This window comes from Myiozetetes cayanensis, unplaced genomic scaffold (genome assembly GCF_022539395.1).
Source record: "Myiozetetes cayanensis isolate MyiCay16 unplaced genomic scaffold, myiCay2020 scf4, whole genome shotgun sequence".
NCBI lineage: Eukaryota > Metazoa > Chordata > Aves > Passeriformes > Tyrannidae > Myiozetetes > Myiozetetes cayanensis.
Genome location: NW_026087631.1, coordinates 44,956,708 through 44,972,471, shown reverse-complemented (window position 1 = coordinate 44,972,471; position 15,764 = coordinate 44,956,708). Strand labels below are relative to the sequence as shown.

General features: G+C 38.7%; 1 protein-coding gene across 1 annotated transcript in view; it reads left to right on the top strand.

Moving 5' to 3' along the window:
• Positions 1-15,764, top strand: part of DHX29 (DExH-box helicase 29) — a 31,523-nt gene that overhangs the window by 8,504 nt on the left and 7,255 nt on the right. Inside the window, 14 exon segments of the mRNA XM_050328570.1 lie at positions 132-297; positions 1,349-1,472; positions 1,897-2,493; positions 3,212-3,355; positions 3,449-3,625; positions 4,220-4,360; positions 6,878-7,022; positions 7,233-7,353; positions 8,279-8,363; positions 8,964-9,052; positions 9,444-9,572; positions 10,372-10,447; positions 12,105-12,329; positions 15,164-15,300. Coding sequence (XP_050184527.1) covers positions 132-297; positions 1,349-1,472; positions 1,897-2,493; positions 3,212-3,355; positions 3,449-3,625; positions 4,220-4,360; positions 6,878-7,022; positions 7,233-7,353; positions 8,279-8,363; positions 8,964-9,052; positions 9,444-9,572; positions 10,372-10,447; positions 12,105-12,329; positions 15,164-15,300 — 2,356 coding nt within the window.

The following is a 15,764-nucleotide window of genomic DNA, read 5'->3' as shown; positions in this document are numbered from 1 at the left end:
TCTGCAAAATATTTCAGAAAATATTGCTGTCTAGTAAAATATATTTGAATAAAAGGTAAAAATGTTGTTGACTTCAAAGGATCGTAAAATAAACTTTAGGAGACTTAAAATGTGTTATTCTGCTCTTGTAGTGAAAAAGAAAGAACCTCTGGATGTAAGAAACTTTGATTATAGTGCTCGAAGTTGGACTGGTAAATCTCCAAAACAATTTTTGATTGACTGGTGCAGGAAAAATTTTCCCAAGAGCCCAAATCCTTCTTTTGAAAAAATTCCAGTTGGAAAATATTGGAAATGTAGGTATGTATTTTCTGTAACCTTTATAATTTCTTTTTGGTTCATTTAAAAATAGAAAATCTTATCAATTCTGTCGTGTTGATCCAGATTTATATTAGTATAGTGTGTTTAACACAAACTCTTTTTTAGTCATCAGGGAGGTTTTGACTCTGAATAGCAAAAGGGATGGTTAGACTTGGTACAGTTAAAAAAAATAAGATTCTAGTGAATGATCCTGTAAAACACAGATGAGATTTTTATTTGTGTACTCCTGCATGAAAGGTTAGTCTGAAGCAAAGCTGTGAGATAAATTTAGACAACTGACTTTGGGTATTCTCATTCAAAGTAGTATATTAAATCATAGATTCTAAGTTTAGAAATACTAAAACACCTCTGGAGATTCTTTAATAAAGTGGAAGTTAGAAATTTGTATTAAAACTACCATAAATTTGTAGTTAAAACAGAGCAGTACCTTTTAATTTTTTAAATTTCTTTCAGAAAACAAGTCTGTAATATAGTGTTAAGAGTAGAATATTATCATGTACAAATAAAGCAGACACAACATCACAAATGAGTAATGTTTCTTGAAGGAATGAAGTAAAAGAACTTGTTTTCTTGCTCAAGGTAAAAGCTGTGAGTATATTGTCCCCCTAAGAATATGAGAAGTTTGGTTGTTACTCTGACTAACTGTTTGCATCTCAGTGGTTCATTAAATGTCATCTCAATCTAGCTAGACAGATATAAGCACGTAAACAAATATTTAGTCCTTCTTCCAAGCACCCAACCTTATTGGTATGTGTATAAATACTTGTGCTTTGAAGAAAATGAAGACATTTGTTAAGAGAAAAAAGGAGTCAAATCATTGCTGGAATTTTTACTGAAAATTTTTTGCTATACACAATCAAACTTTACCTGCTATTTCTAATTATAAAGTATTATTGAGCAATATTAAGTTTATTTTGCTTAGTTTCTGTATTTGAATTTCACTCTTATTTTAAACAAAAACATTAACAGGTGTGCTGTTTATATAGATAGCAAAAATTGAGATAATTGCTTTTATGAATTTCTCTTTAAGGGTCAGGATTGTCAAATCATCAGATGATATAATGACAATGTGTCCTACAATCGTAACAGAAGATAGTATGCAAGCACAACATCTAGCTGCTACTTTGGCACTCTACCATTTAACCAAAGGACAAGTAAGATTCTGACCAATATTACTGTTCTTAGTCTGCAATCTACCTCTGCACTTCTTTGTTATAAAATCTGTAGTTAAATTCTAAAAATAGTTTAATAATGTATTTCCGATTAAACTGTTTGCTTGTATTATATGTTCATTTATTCTTACGTATAATCATGCATATGCTTCGCAGCATACAGAAAGGATATTTTTTTGAAAGTAAAACTATTTTTTCAATCTTGTAAAGAGTGCAAGCTAGTTGAAAATCAAAAATGCATTGTTGATGTTTATATTATTGTTTTCATGGTTTCTGTGTTTAGAAGTAGCTCCCTACTTGTTTTTTGTCATTATCTTTTAACATTCAAGTTTGTTTACACATAAAATATTAGTGATACTACTAAGTAGTACGTAATGTAATTTTTTTCTGCTTTTTGCACCTGAAGTCAGTTCATCAGTTACTGCCTCCTACCTACCGAGATGTTTGGCTAGAGTGGAGGGATATTGAAAAGAAAAAGGAAGAAGAAAACAAGATAGAAACCAACAAGCCTCGTGATACCTTTATTGCTAAATTATTAAACAAACTCAAAAAACAACAGCAGCTACAATCTGAAGAGCAGCCCAAAGTATCTGAGGGTCCTGAAGATTCTTGGGAAAACTTAGTTTCTGATGAGGACTTCAGCAGTCTCTCCCTTGAGACCTCAGACGCAGATGATTTGGAACCTTCAAGGATTTTGTTCAAAAAGTTACGAAGTTCCTCTAAATATGAGAAGCTTCTGAAAGAGAGACAAGAGTTACCCGTGTTTAAGCACAGATACTCAATCGTAGAAACTCTTAAAAAACATCGAGTAGTTGTTGTGGCTGGTGAAACAGGCAGTGGGAAGAGTACCCAGGTGCCTCATTTCTTGTTGGAAGATTTGTTGCTGGATGAAGGATCAAAAAAATGCAATATTGTTTGCACACAACCCCGAAGAATCTCAGCAGTGAGTCTGGCAACTAGGGTTTGTGAAGAGCTAGGCTGCGAATCAGGACCAGGAGGAAAAGTAAGATGTGTCTAAATGCCTTTTTCTTGATCAGATACAGGGGGCTGGATTGTTGGTACAAAGCAAAAACGTTATTTCTTACACAACTAAAGAATTAGATGTTGTTTTCTCTCAAAGAGGGCTTCTTGCCATGTTGGTTGTTTCTTTTCAAGTTGTCACTTGCAAACCTGTGGGTATCCATAAATGATTTCTGAAGTCTTTGGAGGCCAATGTAGAGCAATGGTGTTTCATAATGGGAGTAGTCAAACACTTGAGTAGATTGCCCAAAAACTGTTGCACCACTATCACTAGGGATGGAGAGAACTCCCTGGGATGGAGAATAATGGTCCTAGCAATCCAGTCTAGCCTTGAGTGAGGCCCTGCTTTGAGAGAGGCTTCCTTTCAACAGAAGTTATTTTATTATTTGAAGAAAGCCAAAGTCTTATATTTGTTATGGTAGTCTGTTTGTGCAAATATATTTTTGAGGCCTGCAAAGAATCCTGAAAAGAACCCCGAGTTTACCAACTCTTTGATACCCTGAATAAACTTAGTCTGTTTTTTCCCTTTCTTAACGAAAGGAGGCACTTCTAGGAAAGTGTGGCAGTTGTGCACCATACTACTTAATTATCAACTTGTGCAGTGTCTGAATCTGACAACTATTAAGTTTCATTTAATTTTGAATATTGCTAACTTGTATATTATTTTAAGATATTCCTATGTGTTTAATATTTTATTTAAGAACTCCCTGTGTGGATATCAAATTCGTATGGAATCAAGAACGGGAGAAGCCACCAGACTTCTGTACTGTACAACAGGTGTCTTGCTTCGGAAACTTCAAGAAGATGGTCTTCTTTCAAGTATATCTCATGTTATTGTAGATGAGGTTATCAATTCTTTACTATTCCGCAGAAACTATAGTTATTCTGGGCCCTGCGTGTACTAAATCCTTGCTATAGATATGTTTTTCTAATTCTAGGTACATGAAAGAAGCGTCCAGTCTGATTTCTTGCTAGTTACTCTGAAAGAGATCTTGCATAAGCGTTCAGACCTGCATCTGATTTTAATGAGTGCTACTGTAGACAGTGAGAAGTTTTCCAGCTATTTCTCACATTGTCCCATTTTAAGGATTTCGGGAAGGAGTTATCCAGTTGAGGTAGGTAGATATTTCTCTTCAGTATGCAAGACAGTTTGTATGCATGTATACAGTGCTTGCCTGGGTAGTAGGCAATATATCTATATCACTTTTTTATTACCAAGAATTCAGTTCTTAAAATACATTTTTCAAGGACTTATAACCTTTTTCTTTTATGGAAATGTAAGATAACTTCAGGGCTTTGAAGTATAGGGTTGTATTGGTTTTTTTCTGATGGATTTATTGATTAAAATCTGTCCATCACTGGCATTTTGATTTTTATCTATTCAACTTAAGCAGAAATGAAAGCATTAAAGAATTCAGCCTGCTTGCTATGCAACTTTGTCATTACACTCTGTATTTTTCTTATGCATGCAATACAGGCCATGGTAAAGTTCGTGTTAGTGATAGCATCCATTACATCCATTAACAAACTTGTAGCAGCTCTAAGTTTAGGTTTACAAAAATCTTAAGAAAGTTTAAGTTGAAATTTGCAAGATCTGTTACAGCACTGAGGCATGCCCTGTTCAACTTGGTTATGTAAGCATTAAAAAGTGAAAAAAGTGCTAATTAGTTTTTGATGTACCTTGTTTCTTCTGCAAATTTTCACCAAAGATTTTCCATGTTGAAGATATAATTGAAGCAACTGGCTATGTTCTGGAGAAGGACTCAGAATATTGTCAGAAGTTCTTGGAGGAGGAGGAGGAAGTAACAATAAACGTTACTGTCAAAGGAGGAAGCACTACAAAGTATCAGGTAAAATAGGCATTTCTAGCTTTGACTTGGAAATTTTGATTATTTTTTTATTATTTTATCATTTTGGTTCCTCAAATTTGATTGGATTGAATAATATCAAATATGTTTCTGTTCATAAAAGACATGGTGCTCCTGCAGTGGAAACCAAGTATTTATGAATGCTGTACCCTTTTGATTGTCTCTCCATCTCCTCTATAGCTGGCTTGATTTTGCTGTATTTAACGTTGAGTTCTGCTGTGCAGATTCCCAGCTCTGGATCTATAGGCAGCATCAGGGAAAGCATTTCACTTTTTTTCCCCAAAAGAATTCTCCTATGAAGCGAACCTAACAGGTTTGCCTAACAGGAGAGTCCTTCTTAGCTGAAAAATCCCAAGGTATTCCAACTTAGCATGCCAAATGAGATGATTTACATGAGGATGTTGTACAGAGGTTTTTTTGGTTTAACTATGATTAATCCTTACTCTGCAGTGACAGCTGTATGTGCTTTTGGATCAAAATTCTTGAAGGGGAGACTATATCAATGCTACCTGATTTTGGCAGCTTAGACTGTTTATCTAAACTGTGTATTTTACCTGTCTGCTCTGACTTGCTTTATCAAAATTTCTACAGGACCGTTTTGCTTGGTTTGAACAAACAGTGATGCATATGTTGAAAAATGCACTCTCGTGTGCTCTACTGATTGTTTGGGTTTTTTTCCTCTAGAATGGTAATAACCCCCTACATGACAACAGCATCCTTTAGCTGTAACCCCAAGCACTCTCATGAGTGCTGCTCCACCTTTTTGGTTTGTTTCTGTTGAGCCTTCAGTGCAAAAGGATATGCAGTGTCAAGCTTTTTTAAGTGTTTTAACAATTAAGTAATTCAAAATTGTAATGGGTTGACTCTGGCTGGATGTCACACACCCACCAAAGCTGCTTTATCACTCCGCTCTGCAACTCAACAGAGGAGAGAAAATATAACATAAGGTTCATGAGCTGAGATGAGGACCAGAAGAGATCAGTCACCTATGTCTTCATGGGCAAAACAGACTTGGAGTGGAGATCTTATTTAAATTTATTATTAACAGAATCAGAGCAAGCTAATGAGAAGTAAAATAAATCTTAAAACCAGCTTCTGCTCATCCCAGCTTCCTTCCCAAGCTCCCCCCAGCAGCACAGGGAGACTTGAAATGGGAGTTATGGTCAGTTTATCACAGGTTGTTTTTGTGACTGCTCAGAGAGAGGAGTCCCTCTCCTGCTCCACCATGGGGTCCTTCCCATGGGAGACAGTCTTTCATGAACCTCTCCAATGGGAGTCCATCCCTTGGGCAACAGTTCTCCACAAACTGCTGCAACACGGGTCACTTTTCCATGGGTGCAGTCCTTCAGGCACAGGCTGCTCCAGCATGAGTCCCCCAGAGGCCACCAGTCCTACTGGGAAATCCTGCTCCAGCATGGGCTTCTCTCTCCATGGGTCAGCAGGTCCCTGCCAGGAGCTGCTCCAGCATGGGCTTTGCATGGGATCACAGCTTCTTTCAAGCATCCACCTGCTCTGGCATGGGTCTCCTCCATGGGCTACAGGTGGATTTCTGTACCCTTATTGACCTCCATGGGCTGCAGAGGCACAGCTGCCTCCCTGTGGTGAGGCACCACATGCAGGGGAGCCTCAGCTCTTGCCTGGAGCACCTCCTGCTCCTCCTTCTCCACTGACCTTGGTGTCTGCAGAGTTGTTCACATGTTCTCACTCCAGTCTTCTCTGGCTACAATTTCGTCTACTCACTAACATTCTTTCCCCCTTCTTAAATATATTATCATAGAGGCATTACTGTTGTTCCTGATAGGCTTGGCCTTGGCCAGAGGTGGGTCTGTCTTGGAGCCAGCTGGCATTGGATGTATCCAACATAGGCATAGCTTCTGGCAGCTTCTCACAGAACTCACCCCTGTAGCTCCCCTGCTACCAGAACCTGGCCTCACAAACCCAATACAATAGTGGCACTTAACATAGAAACTTTATGCTATGTATGTAAGATGTCTATAAACAAGTAAATTTAAATGTAAACAGTAAATTTAAATGTATGTCTCATCTTGTAACTCTCTCCTGCTCCAAAATACTGCAGAAGTTGCCATCTAATTCACTGCAACCATTAGAGAAGAGTCAGGTGAGGGAGAGAAGGGAAACTAGTTTCTTATACCCCAAAGGAAGAGTTTTGAAAGAAGAGTGGACATCCTGTTACCTCACTTCGAATTAATACCAGACAAATGCCAGATACGGACCTGAAAACTGTTTACTTTTTGGACAGAGTTTAATTTTTACTTTGTTTTTTTTGACCTGGAATGTCACATAACAGTAGTAGATATATGTGCACATTATGTAGGTGGCTGTGATTTAATCTGACATGCACTGGTTTTTGTGGGTAGTTAGTTGAAAGTCTCTTAGGTCAGTGTCTGTTTTAAGTGAATGGCAGATTGGTCTTCTACTCTTTTACATTCTTCTAAAACACTAAGACTATGATTTTCTTCCCCTGCTCTTGTCTTTTAGGAATATGTCCCAGTCCAGTCTGGATCTGGTATTGATTTGGCTCCTTACTATGCGAAGTATAGCAGTCACACGCAGCAGGCTATCTTATATATGAACCCTTACAAGATCAACCTTGAACTTATTTTGGAGTTGCTCGCATACTTAGGTACAGTCCACTTCCTGAGAAGTTTATGTAGTTGGGGTTGTCCCATGGACTTATTTTCCAGTACTGATAATGAAGTACATGAACTCATTCTTACATGAAACACTCTAAAAAGCATTGGCTGCAGAGCCTAGCATTAGTTCCTGTTGTCATGTGAAACTGTTTGCAAATGCATGTTTGTTTTAACTGTATGCCTGTACTGTAACTTTCCAGACAGAAGTCCCCAGTTCAAGAACATTGAGGGTGCCGTGCTGATCTTTTTACCAGGCCTTGCACATATCCAACAGCTGTATGATCTCATTTCAACTGACAGAAGATTTAACTTGCATGACAGGTAATACAGATATTTTCTATTAAGTTAGTAGTTTAACTTACAACGTAACAAATGTACTCGATGTTTGCTATTCTTGAAAAAGGAAACTGGGATTTATACCTTTGAGCTGTTTGTGCTACAAATGTCCTTTTATTATCTAAAAGTTATACAAGGAAAAATGACAGGTGCTTAGGAATGGTACAGTAATTTTTTGTTATATTTTTCAACAAACCTAATCACAAAGCACTTGACTACTTCTTTTCCACTTAGGGTGTGGAAGCTGCCATACCTGGGATATAGATTTCTGTGGCTTACTGGGAAGTGACTGCTTCCTGCGAAGAGCTCCAGAGACAGTAATCTATCAAGAGAAATGGCCTAGGACTGTAATGACAGATAGCTTTGAAATTTGTATTGTGGGTAACTAAAAGTTAGACAACTGCATGAAAAGGACATTGGCAGTTAAATGCCAAAGATTTGTAGATGGACTGACATGTTAAGGTCTGGAAGAGAAGGAAAGTACAAATCTCTGTGGCTGTCTTACCCCTGAAAGCTTTTATTACTCATACTGAAAGTTGTGTGTGTTTATAGATTTGTGCAAAGCATCAATACTGGTCTTTGTCTTGGAAGCACAATGTAAAGAGCTTCAGTTCATGGACACCTAGTCACCTTTTTTGCTGGGCTCTTGATGTAAATTAACCTAGAGTTTTGCAGTGGTAGTATTTTTCCTGCATTTTTACTGAATAGAACAGCCCTGTGAACTAATGATATTTTTTTCTTTGCATCGTAATAATACAGTGAGGCAGACTTTCATACCTAATGGTATGAAGTTTTACTCTTTTGTCTGTTCTGGTTGCTTTCTCCAAACTATTGTCATTGTGCTGGTCTTATTTTTTTACTGTATCTTATTTGATAAGTATATATTGATTATAGTAATTTCTTGTTCTAGGCACAGATTGATAGCTTTGCATTCTGTTCTTTCAACTCAAGATCAAGCAGCTGCATTCACAATACCTCCTCTTGGTATTAGAAAGGTACGATGTATTTAGAAAGTTCATCACTGAAAGGAGAAACTTTCTGTGGTTGCAATTCTGAATTGTTATAAAATCTAATCATACAGAATTATGCAACAACCACTTGTTCCCATAATTTTCTCAGTTCAAAGAAACAATTCTAATTTGATGGTCTATAACGGGTAGAAGCTAATATGCTATAAAAACCTTGACAGTAATCAAATTTTTAAACGTACTGTTTTTCTATGAACATCTTTAATTGTTACTTTCCTATATTTTAACTGTTGTTAATCAGTAACTATAGCTCTTATCTAGGAAAATAGTATTTTATTTACTGCCAAACTATTTAATTAAATGTTGATCAATTTTAGAATATGCCAGTGATTTTAATGGATTATAAAACAAAAAATGAATGTGAAATTCTTACTTAACTTTTAATTCCCCAGTAACTGTGTAAAACCAGACCATTTTCTGAGTTACATAACTTTTAATTATTTCTCAGATTATTTAGGGAAACACTTCTGGGTAAAAGATTTTAACCGAAGTTACTCTGAAATATTTAAATGATAACATAAATAGAAGAATTATGGAATGTCTAACAGTTTATGTTACTTTTTTCAGATTGTTTTGGCAACCAATATAGCAGAGACAGGTATTACAATACCAGATGTCGTCTTTGTAATTGATACTGGGAGAACAAAGGAAAATAGGTGAGAGTTTGATTTTCATCAATCGTACTATGATTACTGTAAATATTTGGAGGTTAGTACTGCAGGAATTTTGTAATATCCTTGTTAAACCACAGCTCTGGATGCAGAAATGTGCTGAGCTCATTGAACAGCTTGCAATTTAGGTACAAGTTTGGATTTTCAAATAGTTTGAACAACAAGGGAAGTTGTTCATAGGTGTGGAGAATCGTGATGAAGTACTGGTTTAAAAATTAAGGAGATCCTTTTTATACTGTCTCAGTTCCTACACAACATGTTGGAACAATTCTGTATTGCCAGGGAGATGAAATAATAGAAAAGCTCTTCCACTTCCCAATTTTTACACTTTCATTTGTAAGTTATATTCAAGGTTCTTTGACTTTGAATTTTTCAGGTATCATGAAAGCAGTCAGATGAGTTCCCTGCAAGAGACCTTTGTTAGTAAAGCGAGTGCTCTGCAGCGACAAGGAAGAGCTGGACGTGTTAGGGATGGGTTCTGCTTCCGAATGTACACAAGAGACAGGTATTGTAAACTTATCAAGATTTTGTAAATCACATAGATATCTTTGTCTTTTTTCTGTGCAAAACCAAAAATTCTTGTTGAAATTCACTTTAATTACTGCAAACTGGAAAGATTAAACTGGAAAAAAACCCCAACTAAAACCAGAATTTGAATATCATGCGTATAAAGACAATAGTCTTTGTTTCACATTTTTAAAAGAGGTTTCTTTTATTCTTAGTATCTCTGTGTTTTGAAAAAATATTCATAATTAAAGAAAAAGTGAAGCACCAAGGAATTATAGAACATCAGTTTTTGACAACACCTACTACCTCACATCCAGTAGGTGCAAACCTTATCTCCTGAACTTCAAATTTTTTATCAGACAAATCTGTAGGTTTCTGAAGTGTTTCTGTCTCTCTGGGTAAGATATGGGGGCAGAATTAGTTTCTGTCACTGCAGTGAATAACAATTGTCCTGCTTCTGTGAAAGTCTGAGGCAACTTTCAACTGAGAAACACTTAAGGTTAAAGTATTGTGATACAACCAGTGAAGTGGTTATTTTAGCTGCATAGAGGCTTTCCAGTTTGAGAGCTATGCATTTTACAGACTTGGTTTGAAAACTGGGGTCTTACTGCCTTTCCCTCTCTGTCTAAAATTCTTGCTTTCAAAGCTACGACACATGCCTTTATGCAAAGGATGAATAGCTTACCCATGCTACTCCCTCTGCCATTCCCCTCAAAAGAATATCTTCAAAGAATGACCATGTCAAATTCAGGTATTAAATTGAATGTGTGTGATTCTGTGTTTTTGTGTTGTTGCAGGTTTGAAAGTTTCATGGAATATTCTGTTCCGGAAATACTGCGTGTGCCTTTGGAGGAATTATGCCTTCATATTATGGTATGGATTTTGGTTTTAGAATTGCTAACCTTGTGTGGTGGGCTGACCTTGGCTGGACACCGGGTGCTCACCAAAGTCTCTCTATTTTTACCCTTCTCAACTGAGAAAATACAATGAAAGGCTCATAGACAGAGTTAAGAACAGGGAGAGATCACTCACCGGTTACTGTTATGGCTAAAACAGACTTAATTTGGGGAAATTATTTGAATTCATGACCAATCAAGTCAGAGTAGGATAATGAGAATTAAAACTCAAAGCTTATAAATGTTTTCCACCCACTCCTTCCTCCTTCCCAGGCTTAACTTTATTTCCAGTTCCCTGCCTCCTACCCTCCAACAGAGCAGCGGGACAAGGAAGAGGGATTACGGTCGTTTCATCACACATTACCTTCTACTGTGGCTTCCTCCTAGGAGGGAGGATGCCTTTCCCTGCTCCTGCTTGGGGTCCCTGTCACAGCAGAGAGTCCTCCATGAACTTCTGCAGTGTGAATCTTTCCCACAGGTTACAGTTTTTCAATAACTGCTCCGATGTGGGTCCCCCATAGGGTCATAAGTCCAGCCAACAAACCTACTCCAGGATGGGCTCCTCTCTCCATGGAGCCACAGGTCCTACCAGGAGGCTGCTCCAGTGTGGGCTTCCCATGGTATCACAACCACCTTCAGGCATCTGTGTCATGGGCTCCACCATGGACCTCCACAGGATGCAGGGAGACAGTCTTCCTCACCATGGTCTTCCCCTTGGGCTGCATGCTGCAGAATGCTGAAGCATCTCCTCCTTCTTCACTGACCTTGGTGTCTGCAGGGTTGTTGCTCTCACACATGCTCACCCATCTCTTCTCTGGCTGCAGTTTGCTTCTGTGCAGTAACTTATCCCAGAGGTGTTACCCCTGCATGAGGGTGGGTCTGTCCTGGAACCATCTAGCATTGGCTTCACTGGACATGAAGGAAGCTTCTAGCAGCTTCCCAGAGTCATCTGTGTAGCTCCCTCCTACCAAAACCTGTCCACAGAAGCCCAATACACCTTGCTAGACAAAAATACTATGCATGCCTTCGTACCTTCATACTGCTGTCTGTTTTGGAATCACTGACCTCATTAGCTAAAAAGGTCTGCTAGAACAGACCTAATCCAGTGTAATTACTCAGTGGGGCTTCTCCCACAAGGTCAGCATTTGAGTGCTGGAAAATCCAGAACATGGTGTTCAGTGAGAATAGTGTGCTATACAATTCTGGTTTGCTTCAGAGTGACAATTCAAACTTAGTTCGATAGCCTTCCACCTGATTTCTGCTTAAGGGAGCAATTCATTTACCTCTCTCCATGTCCTAAGTGAGTAAGATATGCATGGGAAAACTGGCAACCTGGCAAATTAGTGCTAGGTTGAACTGCATCCCAACAGGTTTGAGTGTCCTGCTCATCAGTGATCATTGGTAACACACTTCTCTGAACGGTGGTTGTGCTGTATGAAGCCCATCCAAACAATGAAGTTTTGTAAACCTAGTGTGGGGCACGTCACCCATCTGGGAAACAAGAGGCTTGTTTGGAGGGGAGGGAGTGTGAGCTTTTGATTGCAGGAACAGCTTTCCAATTTTTTTTTTTAGCTACTAGAAAAGTTTTTTTTTTTAAATTTTTATATTGAAATACATACCCATTTACTCCACAGAAATGCAATCTTGGCTCTCCTGAAGATTTTCTTTCCAGAGCATTAGACCCGCCACAGCAGCAAGTAATTGGTAATGCAATGAATCTTTTGAGGAAGATTGGGGCTTGTCAGTTAAACGAGCCCAAGCTGACTCCATTGGGCCAGCACCTTGCAGCCCTTCCTGTTAATGTTAAGATTGGCAAAATGCTTATATTTGGTGCTATATTTGGCTGCTTGGATCCTGTGGTGAGTAAAAATAAATTTTATGTAAATTTTAAAAAGTGTAGAAATTGTTAACTCTTTGTAATTAACCTGATTTTTTGCAATGTGGTATTTTGTAAAGATGATACAAGAAGTTAAAATATTTATTTTAGGGTAAGGGTAGCCAAGTATCATGGAGGGGACTGATCTGAGTTTTTTTCATGGTTGGACTCATTTATTCTAAAGGTCTTCTCCAACCTAAAATGATTCTATTATTTTAAACTCCTAGGTCATATTCACAAGGTATAGTCAGGCTTGGTCTCCAGTTCTGTCTATGCTGATCCCAGGGAGTCTAATACTTATGGAAAAAGTCCTCTTGCTTATGGGTTAGGCAGTCTGGATTACCCAAGAGTTTGTGGGCCAAGAACATGCTGATATAAAGTTAGTGAAAATAATTGACGTGGTAATTTATTATATAAAGACTGTAGCATAGTTTACATTTTCACCTAATCCATTTAATTAATTGCAAATTAGGAGGAAACATAGGTATATTACTGGAAAAGGGGAAGTTAAAATTCTTAATATTTCCTGTTAATGTGGTATTACCTAAAGCAATTGATTAACTTCGCTCTGTCAGGTACTGCCCTGTCATTTGGCAAAATATTTCATGTGAGTTTTGAGATTTAATATTTTTTATCCATATATGTAAGGCATTATGTAAGCAGTGGCTTTAATATAGCAAGTATTGAATTTTTTGTAGGAAATTTTTATGGTGCTAAGTTTTCCTTGAAACTTAGTAGAAGATAAACTATCATTAAATATTACATACTGTGCATAGAGTGCAAGAGCTAGTGATCCTCAGGCTCGAGAAATAGGGCAAGGAAGATAACAGATGGGCATGGAAGGGTTGAGACCTCCTGGTCAAACTTAAGGGCAACAGGCAAATGCACAGGCAATGGAAGCAAGGACAGGTACACTCTGGGAAGAGTGTGGGGATGCAGTCTATTTGTGTAGGAATGGGGTGGGGAAGACCAAGGCAAAGCTGGAGCTGAACTTGGCAAGGGACACAGAAGAACAAGAAATGCTTACACAGGTATGTCAGCCAGAAAAGGAAGGTCAAAGAAAGCATTCCCTCCTGGTGAACAAGGCTGACCAGCTGGTAACAATGGATGAGGAGAAGGCTGGGGGACTCCATAGTGTCTTTGCCTCAATCTTCAGTGACAGCCTCTCCTGCCACTCTTCTTGAGGTGGAATGCAAGATGGGGACTGGGACAGCAAAGTCCCTCCCGCTGTTAGAGAAGAGCAGGTTCATGACCACTTGAGGAATCTGAATCTATGTAAGCATAAGGAATCCGGTGAGATGGATACCAGAGTCCTGAGGGAATTGGCTGGTGTACTTGCGAAGCCACTTGCTGTGATATTCAAAAAGTTAAAGCAGTCAAATGAAGTTCCTGGTGGCTGGAGAAAATCACCAGGGACATTGCACCCACCTTTTTAAAAAAATGAGTGGAAAGTGTGACCCTGAGAACTACTGACCTGTCAACCTCACCTCATGGAACAAGATCCTCCTAGTCATATGCTAAGGGACATGGAGGACAGAGAGGTGATTCGAGACAACCAACGTGGCTTCACCAAAGGCAAGTTCTGCCTGACCAACGTATTGGCCTTCTATGATGGAGTGACTACATCAGTTGGCAAAGGAAGGGCCACAGATGTCCTCGATTTCTGTAAAGCCTCTGACACAGTCCCTCACAACATCCTTCTCTTTAAATTGTAAAGACGTGGATTTGATGTAAAGCCTTTTCTGTAAAGCCTCTGACACAGTCCCTCACAACATCCTTCTCTTTAAATTGTAAAGACGTGGATTTGATGGGTGGTCTTTAGACAGATAATAAACTGGTCACATCCAGAATGTAGTAGTGGTCAACAGCTGAGTCCCAATGGATATCAGTGACCACTACGAATATTGATGGGTATTCATAGTGGGACCAGCATTATTTAATATTTTCATTAATGGTCCAGAGGAACCTGGACAAGCTGGAGAAGCGCATGTGAAGCTCATGAGGTTCAACAAGGTCAAGTTCAAGGTGCTGCACCTGGGTTGGGGCAACAATTAGTATCAGTCCAGGCTAGGGGAAGAAGGTATTGAGAGCAGCACTACTGAGAAGGACTTGGGGGTGTTGGTGAATGAGAGGCTGGACACGACCCAGCAATGTGGGCTTGCAGCCTAAAAAGCCAGTTGTATCCTGGGCTGGTGGCCTGCAGGTTGAGGGAGATGATTCTACCCCTCTACTTTGCCCTCTGCCCTCGTGAGACCTCTGGACCTCTGAGGTCCCCAACATACAAAGATGTGGAGCTGCTGGAGCGAGTCCGTAGGAGGCCATGGCGATGATCAGAAGGATGGAACACCTCTCCTGTGAGGAAAGGCTAAGAAACTTGGTGCTGTTAAACCTGGAGAAGAAAAGGCTTTGGGATGACCTAAGCCTTTCAGTACCTGAAGAGTGTTAGAGAGGGACTTTTTACAAGGGTGTGTAGTGATAGAACAAGAGGGAATGAATGGCTTTAAACTGAAAGAGGACAGGTTTAGGTTAGATATTAGGAATTCTTTACTGTGAAGGTGGTGAAGGCACTGGAACGGGTTGCCCAGAGAAGCTGTTGATGTTGCATCTCTAAAAGTGTTCACGGCCGGGTTGAGTGGGACTTTAAACCACCTGTCCATGGCAGGGGCTTGGAATTAGATGATCTTTAAGGTTCCCTCTGACTCAAACAGATGTATAATTCTGTGATAACAGTAAAAGAAAATTTAAAGCTATTTGTATTATAAACCTGTAAGCTTATAATAAAATACTGTTCAGTAATCTGTACTTTACTAATTGCAGGCAACTCTGGCTGCTGTTATGACAGAAAAATCCCCATTTACTACACCAATTGGTCGAAAAGATGAAGCAGATCTTGCAAAATCATCTCTAGCTATGGCAGTTTCAGACCATATAACAATCTACAATGCTTATCTGGGGTAAATGATAATTCTGTGCTTATAGCTACTTGTAGATAACACTTAAGTAATACCGTTATGCAAGGCATCCTTAACATCTCCTCTTGAACTGCTTTCACTTCAGGTATTTCTTTCCAGAATAACAATAGATTGAAAATTCTGTAACACAAAAAGATAGTTTGCTTAGTATTTTATTCTTTAACTCGTTTTAACAGTACTGGCACACATACAGAGGTTTGCTGTGTCAGTTTTTCCTAGTGTAAAATATTTTGCTTGCTGTTTGTGGTATTCTAACCAGAATATTTTGTATTTGGTAAAGTACAAAAGTATGAAATGACATACAGGTGTTTTTCTCATTAGGGTATTGTCACTAAGTCTCAAAAATCACACCTGAATTTTGTTTCAGCTGTCAAAGAATGTGTACTTTTTTGAGTGAAAATCACCTTTTTGTTAGTATCTTGTCCAATCTGTGTTACAGGCATGTT